Source organism: Vombatus ursinus, unplaced genomic scaffold (assembly GCF_900497805.2).
Source record: "Vombatus ursinus unplaced genomic scaffold, bare-nosed wombat genome assembly UNPS02004698.1, whole genome shotgun sequence".
In the NCBI taxonomy this organism is placed as follows: Eukaryota; Metazoa; Chordata; class Mammalia; order Diprotodontia; family Vombatidae; genus Vombatus; species Vombatus ursinus.
In genome coordinates this window covers 493072-517804 of record NW_020944476.1, presented here as the reverse complement: position 1 = coordinate 517804, position 24733 = coordinate 493072, and the positions used below count along the sequence as shown (strand labels likewise).

At 38.7% G+C, this 24733-nt stretch overlaps 1 protein-coding gene across 1 annotated transcript in view; it reads left to right on the top strand.

Annotated features, from left to right (window-relative positions):
- The first annotated feature begins 2900 nt into the window (after positions 1–2900).
- PKHD1 (PKHD1, fibrocystin/polyductin) overlaps positions 2901–24733 on the top strand; it is a 492125-nt gene continuing 470292 nt past the window's right edge. The window contains exons 1-5 of the mRNA XM_027840287.1: positions 2901–3053; positions 8216–8353; positions 9470–9547; positions 11943–12087; positions 17434–17542. Coding sequence (XP_027696088.1) covers positions 8302–8353; positions 9470–9547; positions 11943–12087; positions 17434–17542 — 384 coding nt within the window. The 5' untranslated portion in view covers positions 2901–3053; positions 8216–8301. The remainder of the gene's footprint in view (positions 3054–8215; positions 8354–9469; positions 9548–11942; positions 12088–17433; positions 17543–24733) is intronic.

Here is a 24733-nt window from a genome sequence, read left to right as displayed (position 1 = left end):
AGGATCTACTTCCACCCAAATGTGCCTGAGTGAAACACAATTGGCAGGAATTCACCAAGATAAGATGGTCTAGTTGGGGTAAATTTTTGGCAGAAGTTAATAATATTCTTCAAAGGCTGGGCTTTTCACAAGAAAATGAAGACTTTAGAAAAAAGGAGGAACTCTGGATCTCCCCACATCACTGGTTATTAATAATCATTTCTCTCAGTGACCCTGGGCAAATTTCTTAACCCCTCAAAGCCTTTGCAAACTCTCTAAGACTAGAAATTGGAGAACAATTGTAAATCTTCATTGGTAGGAAGTTTCCTTATAGACAATTTTATCTGAAAATGAAATTAGAGGCATGAATAGCATAAAAAAAGTCATTCCTACTGCCATTAAATAATTCATCCTTAGACATTTTTTAGACATTTTGATCAAATTGTTATCTTATTTTGGTTTTGCATCTTAATACCTAGCACAGTATCTTTCACATAATAGGTGTGAATAGATGTGTTAATAAATGTTTATTAACTTGAAAGATATAAAACAGGAAAAATGGGACAGGACCAGACAAGAAGGCTGGTAGTATTGAGCTCAGTTGTCCCAAGTCTGGAATGCACTTACTCCATTCTTCTTTCTACCTTTCAAATCTCTAAACTTCCTTCAAGACTCAACCCAAATACCACTTTTTATGTGAAACCTCTCCAAATGTCATTCTGCTCCCTCTGTAAACTAGCTTGTATTTATTTTATGTAAGTACTTTTTGTTTGTTTAGTTGTTTTCAGTCATGTCTGATTCTTTATGACCCCTTTGGTGTTTTCTTGGCAAAGATACTGGAATGATTTGCCATTTCCTTTTCTAGCTCATTTTACAGATGAGGAAACTAAGGCAAATAGTGTTAAGTACCTTGCTCAGGGTGACACAGCTAGTAAGTGTTTGAGGCCAGATTTGAACTCAAGTCTTCCTGACTCCAGGCCTGGAACTCTTACCTATTGTGCCACCTAGCTTCTCCAAGTACATATTATCTTTCCAGGTCAAACATAAGCTCAAATGAAAGCAGGATCTATTTCATTTTTGTCTTTACATCTGAAGTGCTTGGTATAGTTCCCACTGCATAGCAGCTACTTAATAAATGCTTGTTAATTGATTGATTAGGTCCACTGGGTTCTCCAGCTTCTTATCAATGGAGAACAAAAGCAATTATACATCTTCAGACTGTTTCAAGTTGTTTGGAGTGGAATTTGTGAGGGCTCCAGGGGAATTTCTTCCTCATTCCGCCATCTTGGCACTGGAAATCTCCCATCTTCAGATTGGAAGGTAAATGCAGGCGATCCAAAGGCACTTACCTGATTGAGGAAACCACGGATAGGAGACAAAGGCTATGAGATTGGTCAGGAAGTCATGTGCTCTGACTGTGGACCAGTCTCTCTTGCCTCAGCCTCTTAAATTCTCATCTGTAAAGTGGGGATAAAAATACCGGCTCATTGATTAGAGTGGTTATGGTGTGGCAAAAAAGAAATGATTCCCCCTGATGAAAAGTTTAAGAAGGTTGTTGTTTTAAGACAGTCCTCTGGCATAAGGGAGTCCCTTCTGGGAGGCTGTAGGGGTTCTTCTATTGACCCTTGCTTTCTACGACTAGGTTCACAGTGTCATACTCCCCCAGTGTAGGTACAGCAGTCAGTAGATTAAGTCCTTTTCCAGGCATCCATTTATGTCTAAGGAAAAGCCCTTGGGCCAACCAGAGATGTTGGGGTGGTGTTGAGAATGACATGTAAAACAATAGAAGTCAGTTCAATGCAAAGCTTTATTGCAAGCAATGGGGAAGAGGGAGAAAAGGAGAGAAGAAAAGGGGACCCAACATACAACTCAGCTATACACACTAACAGGGAAGGTAGCTCATGGAAGGGCAGTGCTACAGTGGAGAGCACAGACACATGAGTCCATTCAGCAGAAAGGGGATATTCCGGCAGGAAGATGTGCTCCTGCTGTAGGGGAGATAGCATTCCAAAGTGATTTTCTGAGAGTGAAGTTCTTATACTATGATTTTGGATGGCCTCCCTGGAGCTGGTCAAATTGGGCATCAAAGGTCAGGGCAAAACATTATTTTGGGGGGCAGCTAGGTGGCACAGTGGATATAGCACCGGCCCTGAAGTCAGGAGGACCTGAGTTCAAATCCAGCCTCAGACCAAACACTTGGCACTTACTAGCTGTGTGACCCTGGGCAAGTCACTTAACCCCAATTGCCTACAAAACAACAACAACAACAACAAAATTATTTTGAGGGGTTTGATTTCAGGGAGAAAAACAAACAAGCTAGAAGGTAGATAAAACATTGTTTGGAGGGCATCGCTATACTAACCTTTGAAAAATGTTATTGTCAGTATTTTTCCATGAGTATTTTCTATAAGCTTTCAGTCTCCCTTAAGGGGAAACTGTCAAAAGCCATCAAGCCATGTCTTATAGCAATGGTTTCTATGCAGAATCTATAAGCTACAGCCTCATTTAAGGAGAAGCTGGCATGGTGGTCTCAAGACCACCAGGCCCAATCTTAAAACAATTCTCTTCTCATGCCCATGAACAGAGAGCTTTATAGGACTAGCAACAGTCTACCTGGTCCTGGGCCTGCCATTCTATGCCTGCTATGCTAGTGAGCAATTGTTGCAATGTTTGTCTGAATGCTTGTGGGTCCGTTTGTGTGAATATATTTGAAATTCTTTGCAGGGGCACATGCTGTAAGTAGATAAAAATTTCAGGTCACTTTTCCATTGGTCATTAATAAGAGACCCCAAGGGGAAAAAAAAAGAAAAGGTAAGTAGCTTGTGTTAATCATTAAGCCTGCCCCATGGACAACTATGGACTTTTACTTCAGAACTCATTTGGCCAGGGCACAAACGAGTTATGTGAGTTACAATCTGACATGAATGAGTTACCTGCAAGGCAGCTGCAGGCTGGGCTTTAACCAGATAATAAGGCCATTGCCTCTTGCTGAAGAGTTTACCCTTGTGAGAAGGAAAATCACTTGGAAAGGAAAGACAGTTTCTCCATTGACTCCTCGTCGAGGAAGGAACAGGGTAAGGGAAAAGGGGGAACTGTCCCATATAGCAATTGCTTCACTGTCTATTTTCAAGGTCAAGATTCCAAACTTGGAGTGAAGCCTTGACATTAACATGGGTCAAATAAAGGAAAACGATAATTATCTCACTGACACAAAGGTTTCAGAGGGAAAGTGGAGGGTGGGTAGGGAGATGAGAGGAGATGAGAGCTGAGTCAAAGTCTTTCTTTTCAAAAACTGAAAATCTCAGGTTGGGGGAAGGGGTAGGAAAAAACAAAAACAAAAACATTGAAAGCTGAGTTTATCCCTGTGGGGATAAATCTGTGGATTAACCACCAGTAAAAAACAAAACAGAACAAAAAACATTGCATTTATGTATTGATTTAATTGCTCTGGGCTAGAGACAGAGAGGAAGACCTAGACTCAGGTTTTAAAAAAGAGAAAGTCCTGGAGTAGGAAATGATTGTTTCCATTGTTTGAAGCTTTAGGGAGTAGGTCCCCAAATCAAATGATGATCTAGCCAAGGCAGTTTGGGGAAAGATTATCCTGGGCCAGTGGCACTCTCTCAGATGTGAGGCATGATTAATTTCAAAGAAAAACAGAGGGTAGCACATTCAGGGCATCAGTACCTGGAAAGGCATGATTCAAGTTAAGGAGTATTTGATTTCAGAAACACATGTATTAGATAGAGAAAGGTATCCTTGTGCTGATTTTTTTTTTATAAAGGCTTCATATAACTCCTTTTGTGATGCAAATAATCACCCCCGAGTCATTTGTCTGGCAAATTATTTTCTTTTTTTATCAGGCTTTCTTAAAACAGGACATGTGTGATGATTGTTTCTTTCTAAGTTTGCTCTGCTTTTTGGGGGACTTGTTTTTGTGACATAGGTCTCTAAAGCAGCATGAATAAGATGCCACCATTTTTGAAGGGCTCAGTTGTTAAATATGCTATTAATTTGATTCCTTTATCTCTAGTTGGCTCTAAAGAGACCAATACCATGTCTAGGTACATATGGGGAGGAAACCCTGTCTTTGCCCAGATTTTCTGCTCAAATTGGATACGTGGCTTATTGATCTTTTGAAGACGTAACCAAAAGCCTCCATGGCCCTTGACTGACATAGTCTTGAAAGTGATTCAGTCAAATATTGACCCTGAATTAGAGCTAATGAAATCAGCTTTGGCCTCTCATTGGAATGGTGGATATAATCTTTTGTTGTTGTTGCTGTTCAGTTGCTTCAGTCACGTCAGACTCTTTGTGACCTCATTTAAGGTTTTCTTGGAATGGTTTGCCATTTTCTTCTCCAGCTCATTTTACAGATGAGGAAACTGAGGCTAACAAGGTGAAGTGACTTGCCTAGGGTCATACAGCTAGTGTCTGAGCTCAGATTTGAGCTCATGAAAATAATTCTTCCTGACTCCAGGTCCAGTGCTCTATCCACTGTGCCAACTAGCTGCCCCTTGGATATAATCCTCAGTGTGTACAGTATGTTGGTAATCTTTGCTTAACTGTTTTTCTTTGTTATACGAAAGGGTTCAGTGGTGGAGGTAGGTGGTAGCAGGTGATAAGCATAAAAAAATGACATAAAATGATAGATAATGACAAATTAAAAAAAGAAAGACATCAAGCAAAAAAGAAACTTATATGATAACTTTATTGTATATTTAAAAGGAATAGCAAGTTGTATGTAATAGATTTGGAGTTTCATGTACAATCAACTTTTTTCTATTCTATTCTATTCTATTCTACTTATGAAAATGTTATGAAAGTGTTATGAAAATGCTAGTTTTATTTTTAAATTTTTTAAATTCAGAATGAAATAAATAAAATTAAAAAAGATAAAACTTAAGAAAAAAGACTCTCAGGAATATTTTTGGCTTAAGAAATCACAGGATGCATTTCCATTTCTGGGTCCAGTCCAGCTCCACCCTCAGCAAGGTCTCTATATACCTTCTAGATATAGCTATGGGTGGAGACCCCTACTCATTTAAGTAGTTTATAGAGGTGGGGACTGAACCTGTGATTTTAGGAGTATAGGCAGCTCCTACTGAGGAATCTCCTCTACCAAGGCAGGTGGGCATCATCTCTACAAATTATAGTCAGAAAGCTCTTTGGAACACTGAGGACTGAGTGGCTTGCCTTAGGGTCACACAGCCAGTGTTTGTCAGAGGCAGTACTTGAATCTTTTCTGGCAGTAAGGCCAGATCTCTAGACACTGTGCCATGCTACCTCTCTATAAAGTCATTTATAAAACCTTAAAATTCAAATCAACAAGTAAATGGGAAACAATGAGGTATGGAGGAAAAAGAACTGAACCTGGAACCGTAAGACCTGAGTTTGAATCCCAGTGGCCGTTTAGGACCTGTTTGGACTTGGGTGAATCACTTCTCTTCTGTGAGTTTCAGTTTTCTTCTCTGTAAAGTGAGGATATTTGGACTAATTGATCTCTATCTAAGGGCAATACCATCTTCCCTCAGACTCACCTCCTGAGAGTCATTCTGGATTCTTCACTACCTCTCACATTCACATTCAATATACTACCAATGCCTTTCAATTTCACCTTTGTGATGTATTTTGAATAAGCCCTTGGCATTCAAAGACCTTCTTAATCTAACCTAGCCCCTTTCTACTTTTCCATTCGTATACCTTATTGCCTGCTGTGTTCTCTTTGAGCTAGTGACGCTGGCTTTCTGACTTTTCACAGACAAAACCCTCCATCTTTTGTCTCTGGGCATCTTCTCTGTCTGTCTCTCACGTCTGGAACACTCTCCCTCCTCTTCTCTGACTACTGACCTCCCTGGCTTCCTTTAAGTTCCAACTTAAATCCCACCTTCTATAGGAAGCCTTCCCCAACCCCTCTTAATTCCAGTGTTTTCCCTTTGTTAATTATTTCCTATTTATCCTGTATAAATATAAATAGAAAGATAAAGCTTGCTTTATATATTTTTTGCATGTTGTGTCTTCCTCTAGATTGTAAGCTCCTTGAGGACAGGGACTATCTTTGGCTTCTTTTTGTATCCCTACCACACACTGTGTGCTTAATATATGTTAAATGAATTGAATTTGTCCCATTTGTTAAGCATCTGCCATGTCTTCACCACTGTGTTTCCATACCCTGGAGAGGGTATGGAAGAAGTAAAGATGTGGTCTTTGCTCTTATGGAGCTTACAATCTGGCTCAAACTATCATTTCAATACTTCAAAGATCCAGGATTTTGTCAAAGTGGAAGCTCCTTCCATAGATACAGATCACAATCATATTTATTACTTAGTAGATGGTGTCTGAGGCAGGTAGATGGCACAGTGGATAGAGTGCTGGGCCTGGAATCAGGAAGAATCATCTTCCTAAGTGCAAATCTGGCCTCACATACTTACTAGCTGTATGACCCTGGGCAAGTCACTTAACCCTATTTGCCTCAGTTTCCTCCTCTGTAAAATGAACTGGAGAAGGAAATGGTAAAACCCTTCAACATTTTTGCCAAGAAAACCCCAGATGGGGTCATGAAGAGTCAGACAGGCCTGAACAATGATTGAACAGCACAGATGGTGTTTAAGAGGTACTGAGGTTGAAAAAATCAAACAGCCAATACTGTTATGTATTGTCTTGGACAAAGATGACAATACAAAGTATTTGAGTGTTAGGTTCTATGTTTAATTGCAAGCATCCCAGGGTTCAAGGAAGAAAGATCAATAAGGCTTACAGTAATTAGGGTGGAGAAGAAAGAACATGAACTGGGTCTAAAAGGATCTTTAGAATTTTCATATGTCAAGAATAGTGAGTTCCTTGAGGGCAGGGATGGTCTTTGCCTCTTTTTTATACCCCCAGTGATTAGCGTAGTGCTAGCACATAGTAGGCACTTAATAAATGTTTATTGATTGACTGCCTGAATATGCCAGGTTTAAGAATGATTATGGATATTTAGGAAACCAGACTGTCTACACCAGACAGTAGCTATTGGGGAATACAGGGCATGGGGGAAGGGGGAAGAAGGAAATAAGCGTTTATTAAGTACCTACTATGTTTCAGGCATTGTGTTAAAGACTTTACAAATATTATCTCATTTGATCCTCATAACAACCCTGTGAGGTAGATACTAGGATGAAAGGCTGTAAGGTAGAGAATTGTTTGAAAGTAAGAATGTGGTCCATTGTGGAATATTTCTTCCGAGAGCCTACCTGTTCCCTACTAATACACTCATATGGGATGCCCTTGATACATACACTCACATACACACACACACACTTTTTTTTTTTTTTTTTGCTGATACCTATGATTTCATCATTGTTGGGAGCTCCCAGTGAGGAACTTCTCCTACAAAGGCAGATCAGCATTTGCTCTGCAACTTATGGTCTTACAGAGTGGCTTGGGTCACTGAGAAGATGTGTGACTTGTCCAAGGTCATACAGCTATTATGTATCAGAAGCAGGACTTGAAGTCAATACTTCCTGGCACCAAGGCCAACTCTCAGTCTACTGTATCATGTATAAGTCCTATATAAGTTATGTAAATCTTATATCTGTCATGTACAAGTTATTTTCATAAAAACTTGTATGGCCAGGAAAGGAGGGGTAAGGATTGTCCAATTCTCATAAATTCTTAGTCCTATCAAAACAGACTTTTTATTTCATCTGAGGACTTCAATGACTTCATCAAAAAGAATGTCAAGACCATGAGATGATTATTCCCTTCATTATCCTTAATGGCCAGTCCAATCCTCCTGTCAATTCCTTCCCCCAGTTGAAAATGATCCTTCCTGCTTTATATCTTCTGACAGCCCTTTGGGAGTTTCTCCTATTTTACCATGTATCATACTCATCTCTCTCTCCCTCTCTTCCTATTTCTCCCTTTCTTTCTCTCTTTCTCTTCCTTTGTCTCTTTTTATCTCTCCTCTCCCCTTTTCTTTTTTTACATATAGTAAATTTCTTTTGGAAATTCTTTTTCCACAATGAACGTGACCTGACAGAGGTTATTATTGCTACTTAATTCACAAATATGGAAATTAAAGCCCAAATAGAATTACAACATATTTAGATATTCTCTTTTCCCATAGTGTAGGGACTTCTTGAAAAATCTTAGTCTCTTTGGTGATGTTCCTATTTGAATTTTTTTTCTTTAAACTTGGCACTAGCTTAGAGCACTGTGATGAAAAATTATGATACTAACTTCTCACTTCACTTTTTAGAATAGAGAAACTGTGCTACTTCAATCAAAATGGATGATGCTTATAATTACTGAGTGATTTTAGGACGTCTCATCTATGTGTACAAGATGATTACCTGGCTATTCTCACTGATGAGTATTGAGATGTTCCTCTTGGCAGGTGAGTAAGGCGCTGTGCGGTTCTTTCTGATATCTGGAGATAGCCAGCTGGGAAATCTCAATAGATGACTTGGGCACTTAATTCATTGTTGAAATCTATATGGAACTTCTATTTGTGAGATTCTGTGTGACTTTCTGAGTATCATCATATATTTGGGCATCTGTGGCCAGGGGCAGAATAAACTCATACATGAAGGGAACTACATGGTTATCTCTCTTACTTTATGGTCCAATTTTCCCTCCTACCTGGTTCTAGGTTTAAAGTATATCATGGCCAGAGAATGTGGCCATAATTCATTCTTTTACTCCACAGAACTGCCAGTGGTTGTGGTGATTATACATGGGCACCATCATAATTTGTCTTTCATTTGCACAAAGCTATTGGTTGTCAAACTCAAAAGTTAAAACACATGATAGAATGACTTATGGTCAAAAGTGGGGCAGAATGTCATGGTGGAGAGGGCACTGGACTTGGATTCAGGAAGACCTAGGTTTTCAGATGCTTACTAATTGTGTTATGTTGGGAAAATCATTTAACTTCAGACGCTTACTAATTGTGTTATGTTGGGAAAATCATTTAACTACTCTTTGCTTCAGTTTTTTCATCTACAAAATGGGGGCAGAGGTATTGGATTTACTAGCATCTAAGTTCCTTTCTAGCTCTAAATCCAGGAGCCTAGGAGCCTATGATTTAACCTGAACAATTACTTTTGGTTTCCATTTTGGATAAGATTAAATACTTCCTCTCAAGTTTTCACCTTTTGCAGCCTGACTGCCAAAAAAATTAATTAAATTGAAGAAAGGCATTCATGTAAATGTAGGCTCCAGAATTTTAAAAAAATGTGATAGTTCCACTGTACGCCATCATAAGCAGACCACTTTTAGAGTAATATATTCAATTCTGAGAACCACATTTTAAAGGTTACTTCTAACTCTAGCTCTATGATCCTATGAATGGCAGAGGGATTTGAGTGTGTGCTAAGGAGACAAAGAGGAAAAACTCTCTCTTCTCCTGCCTAATGCAATCTGTCTAATCATTTAAGAATGATAGATTTTGGCAGAGAGAGAGAAGATAAATTATGGGCTGAACTGGCCTTTGTCTCTTACTTATTTTCAGCATCTTGTAGGAATTGGCATATCGTACCTGAAGAGGGCAGCATTGCTGGAGGAACATGGATCACCATTGTTTTTGATGGTAAGTGGATCTTAGAGCCTTGGAGTCATAGAGGAAATAGGACTTTGATTCTTTTCCTATTTGAGGTTAGCATATTTAAGTACTAATAACATAGAAAAAATACCTAACCAAATACATGAGCAGAGGAAGGAAGGAAGGCTAATGGGTAGACTATTTTCCCCCTTACCTATGGATTTGCCAGAACTGAGAAAGGTGGGGAGAAGCATATTTATAACAAGATGTGCATATATTTTAGGCAGCTAGCTAGGCCTGGAATCAGGAAGAACTTTGTTCAAATCCAGCCTCAGAATCTTACTAGCTGTGTGACCCTGAGCAAGTCACTTAACCCTGTTTGCTTTAGTTTCCTCATCTGTAAAATGAGCTGGAGAAGGAAACGGCAAACCACTCCAGTATCTGCCAAGAAAACCCCAAATGGAGTCACAAAGAGTCAGACACGACCGAAATGACTCAACCAGACCATAAGTATGTCTACATTTTGACCCTAGTATTTAATACAGGCCTGATACACATTCCATACGGACCAAGATCACGTAATAAGTCTTTTGGTAAGACAAGAATATTCTTGTCCCAAGTGTAAAATTTTAGTCCTAAAAACATAATTTAGAATAATAGCCATTGTCTGTTGTAGTTAATAAGTAACTTAGGGTCTATGTAGTAAAAAGGTTACTGGATCTGAGGCTCTAAGATCTGAGTCTGAACCCTGATTCCTCTGCTTACTAGTTGTATGATCCTAGCGAAGTTATTTGACTTTTTTCCAACTTTTCTTTCCTCTTGATAATGCCTAGACTTCTTCCCTTACAGGGTTCTTTTGAGGACCAAAGGAGGAAATATAATAAAGTGTTCTGTAATTATGATATTAATAGTACCTCATATGCATATGGCACTTTCAGGTTTGCAAAGTGCTTTCCATAGAGCAATATTTAATAATAATAATAACCAGCATTTACACAGTCCTTTAAAGTTTGCGGAATGCTTTATATATATGTCATCCCATTTGGTCCTCATATGAAAGGCAGTATAGATAGAATGCTTAGAATTAAGACATTCTTGAAGGTTTGAAACCCATCTCTGATGCTTACTACCTCTGATAACCCCAGCTGGGCAAATCAGTCAATTTTCTAAGCTTCAGTTTCTGTATTGAAAAGAAAAAAAAAGGTGATAATACTAATGGCACTATTTACCACACAGGATTTTTTTTGGAACAGCATTTAGTGATATAGATACAGAGCTGATACTAAATGAAAAATAATCTTATTAGAAGTGATTTATTGAGAGGCAGAGGGGTATAGTGAATAGAGGGCTTGTCTTGGAGTCAAGAAGACCTGGGTTCAAGTTCTGCCTCTGAAAGGATTTGACTGTGTGACTTTGGACTAGTCATTTAACATCTTAGTGTGTCTAGGCAACTAAGAGTATAAATTGCACAGTTAATAAACAGTTATTAAGTTCCTACTGTGTGTTAGTTGGGCAGCTAGGTGGCACAGTTGATAGAGTGCCAGACCTGAGTTCAAATTCAGCCTCAAATTTGACTGTGTGACCCTGGGCATGTCATTTCACCCTGTTTGCCTCAGTTTCCTCATATGTAAAATGAACTGGAGAAGGAAATGGCAAACCACCACCAGTATCTTTGCCAAGAAAATCCCAAATGGGGTCACGAAGAGTCAGACACAACTGAAATGACTGAACAAATGTGTTAGGCACTGTGCTAAGTACTGAGGGATCCAAAAAAGTGAAAGATAGTCCCTGCTCTCAAGGAGCTCACAGTCTACAGGGGAGACAAGATGCAAACAATTATGTACAAATAAGAGACATGCTGGATAAAATTGGAGATTTTCAACATAGGAAAGACCCTAGCATTAAAGGGAATGAGGAAAGACTTCTGTAGAATGTGGGATTTTAGCTAGGACTTGAAGGAAGTCAGGAAGAGGAGGGAGAGCATTCCAGGCATAGGGAACAGCCTGTGAACATGACCAGAGCCTGGTGATGGAGAGTCTTGTCTGAGGAACGTTGAGGAGTCAAGGGTCAATGCATCCCAGAGTATGTGGGGCAGTGTGGGGTGTAAGGTGTTAGAAGACTGGAAAGTTAGAGGGGCAGGTTATGAAGAGCTTTAACTGTCCAACAGAGTAGCTCTGGATCTGACTTGGTAGAGGGAATTTCTTCAGAGAGTTCCCAACATCAGTCTCTCTCCCTGCCCTCCACTTCACCAAAACAGGTAATTTTTTTCTCCTATATACCTAGATTGAGAAAGTTATAATTTAATACATGAGAACCTCCTCCTGAGATCACAGTCATCTGTGCTGCTGAAATCTCATTTACAGATTGTCATAATTGTCTTACCTGACTGCTGTTAATACTGAATAGCCTAATGAGATTTTTATTTGACGGATGGGATGTTTAGGTTTGGAATGGAGTCTACTCTATCCCACCAATGGCTCTCAGTTGGAGATAAGTCTGGTGAATGTGGAAATTCCATGGCTGCCACACGTCCCATGTGACATCTCTCCGGTCTATGAAGATTTTTCTGTTGTAAGATGCCAAACCAGGTATGGTCCCATATCACAAACTGAGGAGGAGATTGTAGTGGTTTCTTTGAGCATGTCGCTATTAGTAACATTGGAAATACAATTTATGGCTTCTTAAAGTGTCTTTGGTCACTTTTTTATTTAAAGTTTAATACCAGTAAACCCTACTACCCCAAAGAGCCAACAGTCTTTCTCCTTCCTGTCTATCCCTCACCATTAACCCCAACTCCTATTCCAGTTTTTCACCCTTCCAAGTCCTTCTACACATGACTATCAGATTAAGCTTCCTAATGAATATTACTCTTATCATTCCACTGTTCAAAAGCCTTCAATGATTCCCAATCACCTACTGAACATAGTCCAAATTTCCAAGATTGGCACTCGAAGGCTCTCTACAGTCTGGCTCCCATCTACTTTTTCAGCCTTGTCTTTCATCATGGCCTTTATGTTCTGTCAGACTAAGCCACTTGCTACTGCTGAACAGATTTTGCACTTTTCTACTGAAACGAATGAAAAACCCTGAGAGATACAGTTTCTAGATAATTAATAATAAATTTATTAATTAGGCTAGCTGGCAATCGATAAATTGATGGTCAGTGGTTTCTCTCTGTACCCCGTGGAAATCCTGAGAGCTTTAAATAACCCTTGAATGGGAATTCTCTTGGCAACTGAAAATCAACCCTGATTGGTGGATGTTCAACGAGGAGGTGGGCTAAAAGTCTTCAGCTCCTCCAGCTGAGAATGTGGCTTGATCTTGAGACTCAGCTACATCCAGCAATCTGGACAGGGCATCTATCTCCATTTAGACCACTCCGGTTGGTTTTCTCTTTTTTGAGCTGGGGCATGTTAGACTCTAATGGGGGGGTACAAGGACAGGGGTTCATTTCTCTAGGGTAAGAATGCACCCAGGCTGAATTCTGTTTATACTTTAAGCAGAAGTTAGGTCTCCTAGTTGGGTGGGATCCCACCCAAGATTGAAGAGCATGTTCCTTGAAGGCTAAGGGTAATATCCTCAGTCAGTCATGTCCTTTAGAGATTGATTTTAACAAGAGCTTGGCCTTAATGAGGAAACTGAGGAGAAAACCATGAATCCCAATTTAATAATTAATTATTAATATACTAGTAAAATAATAATTTCTCTCAATACCTTGACATCAATACCATTCTCACTACCCCACTCAACCCCATCTCCTTTTATTGAAATCTTATTTATCCTTTATGTCTGAGCTCAAATGCCATCTTCATAAAGAGTCCTCTAATCCTTTCAGTCTGAAATGATCTCATTTAAACTCATGGAATGATATACTTTTCTAATGTTTCTGTAGCATTTTAATTTGTGTTATGGTTTGTCTGTATACCTGTTTTAGCTCCCCTTCTAGATTGTATCTTCAACAAGGGTAGGATTTATGGCTTATTTATTTTTGTATCTGATCTCTCACTATGTCTTATACACAGTATGTGCTTGATAAATGCTTGTTGAATGAATCAATAATACAAGTGAGACCATGACAACCTATACATTCTTTAAAGTGTTCTAAGTGTTTGACCAGGCTGTGGAGGTTAGAGGAGAAGCTGTACTGTGGTATGTCACACTTTGAAATGTGTGGTTGGTAATATTTTCACAAACAGTACCCTCCGTGACTGTTTGTGACCTTGATTTCTCACTCATTGGGAAGCGATAACTGTTCTGACTATATGTTATGACTGTATCTAGTTTCAAAGCTGAGAAACTGATTGCTAGGAAAGGAAAATGCTTTATTTTTCAGTTTTCTGAGTTTTGATCACTTTAGTGTAGAATGGATTTGCAAAGCAGTTTCATATGATTTAGCAGGCTTGGTAAAATTTCTATCGAAAGTTTTCATTGGTTCTTGATTTACGTATTATGGCCCAAGGCACGGAATATGAAAATGATAATTAGTAGTTCAAAGAAACCATTCCCAGCACCTGTTTACTAAGCAAGAAACCCCCAAAATGAAACAAAATCAAAAATTGAGCTTCCTTAAGGTACTAAGTTGGAAAATAGTTCTTTGGCTATAGGTTTTCTATGCAAGATTCAGTAAAATGCAATTCATCAAAAATATATTAAATGCTTACTATCTGTTAGACATTTTATATTTATTATATCCTGATGCAATCCAATCTAATCCAAGAAGCAGGCTTTACTATGTGCTAGGCACAGTAGGCACTGCGCATTGTTGTTCAGTCGTTTTTCAGTCATGTCTGATACTTTCTGACCCCATTTGGGGTTTTCTTGGCAGAGATACTGGAGTGGTTTGATATTTCCTTCACCAGCTTATTTTACAGATGAGGCAACTGAGGCAAATAGGGTTAAGTGACTTGACAAGGGTCACATAGTTATTTAACTGTCTGAAACCAAATTTGTATTCAGGAAGATGGGTCTTCCTGACTCCAAACCTAGCACTCTCTCCACTATGCCATGTAGCTGTCCCCTGGCATTGCGCATACAAAGACAAAAATGGGAAATAGTCCCTGCCCTCAAGGAGCTTACATTCTGTAGCATAGGATACAATATGTGAATAGTTAGAACACACTCACACATGGACACATACATACACACTCATACATATATGATTTAAGGAGGGAGAGAGCACTAGCAACAGGTCAAGACAAGGAAATGCTTCCTCGTACATGAGTTGAACCTTGAAGGGATCTAGGGATTCTGAGGCAGAGGAGAATAGAAGTGCATTCTGGGCATCAGGGACAGACAGTCTATCCAAAGGAGTAGGAGATGGAGTTAGAATTTTGAGGAGCTGTAAGTGGTCCAGTTTGACTAGAACACAGCACACATGAAAATGAAATGATGTGTGAAAAATTTGCAGCGAGGATGGGAAGGGCTTTACATATTAGAGGAGCTTGTTGTCTTCTGTGGCTCATAGAATCTGTTTTTGGGCAAGGATACAGATGAAAAAGTGCATAGGCATGGTGAGAAAAAAGCAGAGTTCAGTAATGCTAATCTGGGGTATCACTTCCCAGGAGTCCAATTTTTATAGCCATTCTCAGCTTCTGCACAGCAAGAAAGATTGCTGATTAATCAATTAACAGGTATTAACTGAATGCCTGTTACCAGCCTACCAAGAATGTTGCAGCTGGATAAAATAGAAGTAAAATATGAGACAGAGTTTAGAAAGGGAGATAAGACACATAAAACTGTAGTGAAGAATTTTGTTGTTAGTGAAGTGAAGACCTAATATTTAACAAATATTTAATTTTTAGAATAAATTTAGTCACTGATGATGTGTTTAATTGGTATTTTGAAAAAATACTATATTATATAAAAGCTTCAATCTATTAGAGATTTTTGAGTAACAGCTCTTTCATAGTCCATTAAAATTAATTTTTATTATCAACTGAAGAATTATCAATAAAAAGTTATCAATTAATCACACAAAGCAAATGAGAAAATCTTATCCCATACCCATTTGTTTTAATAAAAGAGAAGCAAGTACATTAACAAACAACAAACCCAGCAAATAAAATGTTTCTGTTCTGTGTCACCTTCTAGACCCGCCTAGTGTATCCCCTCTTTCTTTTCTTCTTAATTATAGTCAGGCTATGTACAATTCTGCATTTGTTTTGTATCACCTTATCTAGATCTTTCTGTATTTCCTTGTATGCTTCATATTTTTATGATCATATGATATGCTGTTATCTTACTATTCAATTAACTCAGCCCTTTTGCAGTTCTTGGACTCAGGTTGTTTCTATTTTGTTGTTATTGACAAACAGAACATCTTTGAATATTTTGTATAGATGGGTCTTTTTTTCTCTTTTAATTATTTTTATTTTTAATTATCTTTATTTTCATTATTTATTTATTTTAATTTTCATTATCACTAGTTATTGATTTTTACTTTTAATTAGTTATTAATTTAAATTATTTTATTCTTATTTTCATTTCATTTTTAATTTTATTTTAATTTTAATTTTTTCTTTGGAGTAGAGTCCTAGTAATGAAATTTTGACTGGGTCAAAGGTAAGATCAATCTAATGAAATATTGAAGATCGAAATGAGCAGATTCAAGAGAACGTTGCATATAGTAACAGCAATATTGTTCATTGAGTAACTGAATGATTAAGTTAGTCTGAGTATAATAAATACTCAAATCAACTATAAAAGACCTATGAAGGAAGATGCTATCCATATGAAGAGAAAGAACTGATAAATAGAAGTATGCATAGTATGGTTTTTCATATATATATATATACATATATATACATACATACATACAGACAGACATATAGACACACACATATGTATTATATATACATATTATATATATACATATTATATATATATATATATATATATTTGTGTGAAATGGTACCCTTTTCTAGTGTGGGGTGAGGAGGGAGAGAGGAAGACAGTTCAGAACTTCAAATGTAACAAAAAAATTAAATAAAAAAAACTAATGACTTATTACATACTGTCACACTGCTTTCCAAAATATTTTCACCTGTCTGTGGTGCCAACAATAATGTGTTAGTATCTGTTGGAGCATGACAGCCTACTATTGAATTTTTATTATTTTTTTCATATTTTTGCTATTCTCTAATAGCGAATAGAAAGAAATATTTTGCTTATTTTAGGTAATGGTTAAAACAAAGAAAACCAGATAAAGCCCTGGCAAGTCTATTGTGTTTTATCAGAGAATATGGGCTATGTTTGGGAACATAGTTTTTCCTTAGCTACAATCAGATTTCAGTTCTTTCTCTGGATAAGGCAACGATGCTGTCCTCCTGTCTTGAGAGGGCAGATCCATCACCCTACCAGGTCAAGAGAGGAGAAGAATCTCATTCTGCTTCCTTATTGCTTCTCACCTAGCTAACTCTGGTCAATCAACCAGCTATTCCTACAGCTGAATTCCCAGCTGGGGTCTTCCTGCCTTTGGAAAATCATCATGTAAATAGAGGTCAGCTCTGGAGTTCAGTGCAGTGAGAGAGCCAAAAAGTACTGGGGCAGGATCACCATAGCAACAAACTCCTCTGCTCTACTGAAGGTTTATGATTCTGAAACATGCTTTCATCTACCTCTGGAGTTTACAGATGATGAAGGGGAAAACACTGAGCACTGTGTCTAACGGAGGACAGTTTTATTTGATTTTTAAGGTGATTTTGTTTTATAGCCACCTATTTTCATTTCTAATCATCTTCTTGCTGGCAAAAATAAACAAAATTCAAAACAACCTTTTAAAATTCCATTAATTAAAATCACTAAAATAATTAGATGAGTTGAAAAATAAAAGATAAAATACAGATTTATGAATGGATGAGGGCATTTAAAGTGGAGTTGGAGAAGATCCTGCCTTGTAACTCACTTGCAAGCCATTGCTGTCTTTATACCTTCAGGTCTCTGCAGGGGGAGACACAGGAAGGCCTGTACTGTCTGGAAGTTCGTTCTGGTGGGCAGGTGTTGAACAGTCTGAGCGAAGGTTCCTGGGATAACTGTACTTTCAAGGTAAATTCTTGGATGGAAGGATTGGTTCATGGGTGCTGTCCATAGTACCTTATACCACAGGATAGGGTAAACAACATCTGCTTTAGGAGAGGCCCAGGCCTCACGTTATTGTCAAGAGAATATAATATTTTTTCATTATTTTAAATTAATTTAATTTTTTTTCAATTGACAAAAGTCTATCATCTCTCCACCTTTCCCCTGCCTATTAGAGAACAAAAAAAAAAAAGAAAAAAAAGCAAAACTCATATAACAAATATCCATAGCCAAGCAAAACAAATTCCATCATTGACCATAAAAATGTTTCGTTCTCTATCTTGAGACCATCAGTTCTCTGTCAGGAGGTGGGTAGTATGCTTCATCCTTAGTCTTAAGTTTTTCCAAGTTATTTGTCTCTGTGATGCTGTTCTTGTTATATAAATTTTTTTTTGTAGTTATCTTGTCAACAACAAGGCTCTCTCCTTGATTTCCTGATTCACTCTAACATTTTGTAAATAAAGGGGTTGTCAGAAAGTCAGGTCCCTCAGACCAAACGTGGCCAGTGCCTTTGTTCAGTGTTTGAAAATCTATTCCTTCCTCACCTTTCCCTCTTAGAATCTCATTTCCTACAAAAGCTATGGTGCCAGTGCTACCTTTTACAATAGGCTTTTCTTGACTCCACCTAGATGCCACTGCCTTCCATTCTCCCCATCCAATTACCTTGTACTTATTTTATATAGCCTTACACATGAAACGGCATGGTATAGTGCATAGAGGGCATGCACCAGGGTGAGAATCTGATTTCAAATCCTATGTCTGACACATCCTAGCTGTGTGATCCTGGGCAAATTACTTAGTCTCTAGCTGTTCTGGGCAGCTCTCCAAAGATAGGGTGGGGGCAATATCACAGTGACAAAAATGAGTTTCCAGAATCAAATAGCTTAAATGATGCTGCAGTGGTATTACATATTATATGCCCATGGCTTTCCCTCTCTCTATCATTTCTCTTCTCTTCTATTTCCCTCCATCTCTTTCTTTTCTTTCTGTCTCTATCTCCTCTCTGTTTCTCTTCTCCCTCTCTCCCTTTATCTCTCTCTTCCTTCTCTCCATCATTTTCTGTATCTGTCCCTCTCTATCCTCTTTCTCTCTTTTTCTTTCTGTCTCTCTCCTCTCTCTGTCTCCTCTATCTCTTTCTCCCACCAACTCTCTGTTTCCTCCAGCTCCATCTTTCTGCCTCTCTCCCTGCCTCCATCTCTCTCTTCTTTCTCTCTCTTTGTCTTTGTCTCTGTCTCCATCTTCTCTGTCTCTCTCTCCCTCTCCCTCCCCCTCCATCTCTCTCTGAATAAAAAGCACACATACATATATGTTATATATAAGTATATTATATAAATTTATATTATATAAAGTATATTATATAAATTTATATTATATAAAGCTTATATACATTTATATTATATACATTATATATGCATTATATATGTGTCAAGTATATGAGTATAAAGTAATTTCAGTGATGGATAAGAGGAAGCAATAATAACTGGAAGGCTCAAGGAAGACATGTAAGAGAGAGCACTTGAAGTAAACCTTGAAAGAAGTTACACAATCCAAGATTTGGAAATGAGGAGAGCAATCACTGCAAACATAGGGGATAGCCTATGCAAAGTGCAGAGACAGGAGATGTTTTAGTGTGTGATAACAAGTAGACCAATTTAACTGAAATGTAGAGAAAATGTGTGTGTGTGTGTGTGTGTGTGTGGTGTGAAATAAATTTGGAAAAATAAACTACAGTCATAAACTGAAACGCTCTGAATACCAAACAAAAGGGTTTATGTTTTATCCTAGAGGCGATGGAGAACTGCTGAAGGGTCTTGAGCAGAGGAGTGACAAGATGCTTTAGGAAAACTAATTGGGCAGCTGTATGGAGAATGGATTGGAAAAGAGAATATCTAGAGTATCTTGCAATGGTTCAAGAGATGAGGTCCTGAACTAAGGTGGTAGTCACCACCCTATATAAGTGGAGAGAAGGGAACTGATATGAGAGATGTTGCGGAGATAGAATTGACAATATCAGTCAATAAGCATTCATTAGGTATATGCTGTATACAAAGCACTGACAATTTGTGGTTCACAGGATGATTGCTAGGGACCTTTGCTGCTGTTCACTCATTTCAGTAGCATCCAACTCTTTGTGACCCTTTTGGGGTTTTCTTGGCAAAGATACTGGAGTGGTTTGCCATTTTCTTCTCCAGCTCATTTTACAAATGAGTAAACTGAAGCAAACAGGGTTAAGTGACTTGAAACCAACTGCCCCATTGAAATGGAGAACTGAGAATTTTAGTGACCTTCCCAGGGTCTCACAGTTAGTAAGTGTATGAAGTTGAATTTGAACTCAGATCTTATTGACTTCTAGTCTAGCACTCTACTAGATCATCTATCTGCCTTAATAAAGGCTTCAGCTCTATAACTTCATCCCTACCATACTTTTTCAAAGTTGTTGGCAGTCTTCACTTCTTCCTGATTTTTTTTCTTCTGATATGTATATATCTATAGATCTATAGATATATACATATCAGAAACCATAACAAACCATATATATACATATACATACACATACATACACACATATACACATACACATACATACATATATGTGTGTATATGTATGTATGTGTGTATATATATATATGGTTTGTTGGGGCCTAGCCAATTCTTTGGCCTGACAGCTTTGCCTTTCTGGCTTCTTTCTCTCCATTCTTGCCCCAACCTATACACAGTAGAAGGATGACAATGCTTGTCACGGCCACACTTTATGGGCACGCTATCACTATTTTCTTGTCTATCGGACATGCAGTTCTGGAGATGCCAGAAGATGGTCCTTGGCTTAAATAGCTTTATCTTTGGATTCCTCCAGGAATCCTCCTGGATTCCTCCAGTCAGGCTCTTACCAGCTTATACAATGATTGAATAGGAGACAGCGAGCCCAAACCTCCTAAAACTGCACATTAAAGTAAACAAGTCTTGCAGTGGTTCAACTAGCTTAGCAAGTTGATGAAAAATCACCAGGGGATGCAGTTAATGAGAGGCATTCTAAGCTAAATAAAACACAGTGTGTCTCTTTGTTTTGGGACCAGGACCGGGGGAGCCATGGGTATTAAAAATTAATTTCATCTCTCCAGTCGGCTCCAGAAAGCCTGCTGCAGGCACTGACAAGTTTGAACAACTCACAGAAGGTTTATCTATCAGTTGGTGGTGGTGGCTTTATCAGTCTCATCCGCCGCTTTGCCTCCTCCTAAGCTTGTCTGCCCCTGACCTTACTTCAACACAGACGATCAGCGTGAGGGAAGTTGATTTGGAAGCTCATTAATTTTTTACTTGCCGTGTCTCTGGCTTGGTGGGGGAGCAGGGGCCTGTATCTGTCAGAAATGTACAGTTTTTTATTGCGTCAACAAGGAGAGAATCACAAGTGAGATCTTTTTGGAGGTTTACCTGTGAGTGCCGCTGAATGCTGGGATGACCTATGCCACCCCTCCCCACCCCCCTGAGAAATTATGGGCGAAGAAAAAACCTAGATGTTGTTCTCCCTGTTTGTTTTGGTGGTGGCTGGCTGCGCTAAGCCTCAGATCCTAGTTTCATTTCTGTCTTCTATACAACACTTAGTGTAAATCTTTGCATGTAGCAGGCACTCATTACATGTTTGTTCACAGTGAATGAATGACTGTTAAATAAAATACAGATTAAAATACCAGATTGTTCCCGTCACTTGTTTTATGTACTATCTGCATATGCATCAGTTTGGTGAAAAGGACATGCACTTGGATTCACAAGAACTGGATTTCAATTCTGGTTAGATTACTTATTAGCTGAGTGATCTGAGGCTAATCCCTTAACCCTTTTAAGTTCATTCACCTATAAAGTATAGTGCATGGGCCTATAGAATTTAGAGATGTAAAGGACCTTAGAGACCATCCATGGTTATCCCTTCCACATTACAACTTTACCTATCGAGGTTTCAAAACATTGATGGTTGGCATAAGAAATTAAATGAGAATTTTGGGGGAATTTTGCAGAAGCCACAGATGACATACAAAGGCCAGCAGATGACACTATGACAAAATACCAAAGTTTTGTAATAAGATACTGTAAGCACTCCATAAAAGAAAAAGAAAAAAAAAATTCAGACTTCTTCTCTGGTATGAAGGGAGGGCCTTCGGGGATTTTCCAGATTGTAGGATTTTATAGGGATTTTCCAGATCTTAGGGGTGCCCCCTAACCCTGTGATGTGGAAGAGATAACTATACTTTAGTAGTTCTCAAAGTGTGGCATCCTTGACACCCTTTCAGGGGGTCTGCAAGGTCAAAACTATTTTCATAGTAATATGAAGATATTTTAATTTCTAATATGGTAAATACTGAGAGATACAGCCCACTTAAACAAAAGATTCTTGGTGGGATGCAGAGGTGGTTCTCTAATTTTGAAGAGTGTGAATAAGTTCTAAGACCAAGAAGACTGAGAACTACTGATCTGGGTCAATGGCTTCTTTTTCCAGAGAAGAAATTTGAAACCTAGACAGGTGAAGTGATTTGTCCACAGTTACAGCGGTAATAAGAAACAGGCAGAATTCAAATCCAGGTTTTTTGACTTCCAATCCACTCCTTTTTCCACTACCTACCCCTTTGAAAATTGTGTTATCATCAGACTCTCACTCATAATTAAATGATTAAGCTCATAAATACATATTCAGTGCCTTGCTCCCATAAGGCACTGTGTTTGTCGTTGAGGTGGGGGGTAGGATCTGGTGGCTGGAGGGAAAGAAAAGACATACACAGAGGAATAAGATAGAATTCCTTTTCTTAAAGTATTTCTAATCTGTAGAAAAGCAATCATGGAATAGTAGAAAGGATGCTTGACTTAGAATGAGAATTATAGTCAGAATTATAGCCTCACAGTGCTGAGTGGATCAAACAAAATTTATTTATCTGTAGATATAGAAATTTATATGTGCATATTTAGTAATCTAAACATAAATATTATTAAATATGTTATTATTTTTATGACTCCATACTTCAGTTTTCCTATCTGTGAACTAGGGATTCCAATACTGTTATACTTCATGATGCTACTAAGATAAAAGAGCTTTAAAGTTCTTGGTCTGTACTTGTCAGGAGGAAACTTCCTAGCATTGCACCCCAATAGATGATCTTAAACATGTGGTATAGTTGAAGATCCCAGGGTAAGATTGAGCTGATACTTTAGAATTTTTTGACCATTTTTTTCAGCCAAAGATAAGGTTTATTGAAGATTGGCCATATTAACTAGACTCTTAAGGAATCTGAGTGTCTGTGGGCTATTGGCTAGATTGTGAAAATCTGAGCAGTGCCTAGATTATAAGAATCAGAGCATCTTAATGCAGACAAGATGGACCTTATATACAGAAAGACTATGGGAGGGATCTAGGAGTGGCCAAGTAGTCTATGAAATAATAGAACTATAGGGGTGGCCAAGGGACAATGGAGCCTAGGTAGGATTAAAGTTGGGAAGTGGGGGGGGGGGACGGGACATAAGGACTTCTAGGCTAGGTTAAGGGTACAGAGAATTGGGAGATTGGATGTAGCCACAAAGAAAGGCCAGTTGATGGGATTATAGCCTCAGGGGAACTCCAGAGATTAGGCCATGTGGGAAAGTCCAGGGTTTTTCCTTTTTGGGGTCTAGCTCCCATCCTCATCATTCCCACCTCAAACAAATGGGACCCAAATTACTTTGGGGTAAAGGGGCCTGTTGGCAAGGAATGTAGAGCTGTCCCTGCCTCGAGGAGGTCTTAAAGAGGAGGTTGACTGGAACCCAGCACAGGCTGCATCCAGGGAACGATGTGGGGGACGTTGGCTGGTACTCGCTGTTTGCTACCAGCTGTAGGTGAATGGCCTGTAGTCTGGAAGACACAAATCTTCCAGTCCCGACTGGTGAAGAGGTTGGTATAGGCAGTTTTTCCTGGTGCAGGGAACCATATGATGAGGTCTAGAGGTTAGGGGTCCTGGAATCCCAAAATCATGACATGCGGGTGAGCCCGAAAGAATTCGACCCAAGCCTTTTTTCAACCAAAAACAAGGTTTATTGAAGATTGGCCATATTAGCTAGATTCTTAAGGAATCTGAGAATCTGTGAGCTATTGGCTAGATTGTGAAAATCTGAGCAGTGGTAGATTATAAGAATCAGAGACTGACCATTTTTTTTCTAGCATAGATTTATAGTCTCTGGCTCCAGACAACTATTTAACTTGGGGTTGGAAAATTCTCTTACACCTCATTGAATCCTTGATTGTCAATGTATCCCTAAAACCCATTTTGGGGACTCTCCCAGCAAAAACAAGTTCTAGAGGAGCTAGGTCTATGATACCCCTACTCTCTCATGTGACTAATTAGCAAGTACATGAAATTAGTGACAGGAACAAAAGGATAAAAAAAAAAAGAATCAGCCTTCTGTTTTGCATTCCTGCTTTTATTATGCATATATGTTAGCAATAACTGACTAATTTCTCTCAGGCTATTATAGATTAGCCAAACCTTCTTTTCTGGGTTGCGCCAATGCAACAAAGGGCTAGAGGTGTGGAGAAAAAGAAAAGGATGAGAATGCATGTGGATGTGGGAAGGAGAAGGGAAAGAGGAAGAATAAATGTATTTACATGTTGTCTTTGGTGAGATCAGAACTAATTCTAAAATGATGAGGTCAGATCATTCTTCCTTTGACCTTCCTGAATGCTACCATTATCCACCAGTTACCAATTATCTAGCCTTTCCATTAAAAAGGAGAACAGTCTTTCCAGTGAGTAGGTACTGTCTAGATCAATACTTGCCTAGTAGCTTTCTCCTTTGTTACAGTGCCTGTCAATTCTTGATGACTGATTAGAGGTATTGATTAACAACACACAGTTCTTTGCTGAGATTCTTTCTGGGAAGGTGGACTGCTAATGTGGTGGAAGCAGGTCAAGGTAAACAGTGGTGCTGGAGTTTCTTTCACAAATTAGAGAATTCAGCAATTACATGTGGAGCAGGAAGAGGTCTCAGGATGTTTTGAGACAGAGAAGTGGTCCAGATAGAGGCATCTAGGTGATGCAGTGGAGAGAGTTCAGGGTCTAGAGTCAGGAAGATCAGGAAGATGTGAGAGAGAGAGAGAAAGAGAGAGAGAGAGAGAGAGAGAGAGAGAGAGAGAGAGAGAGAGAGA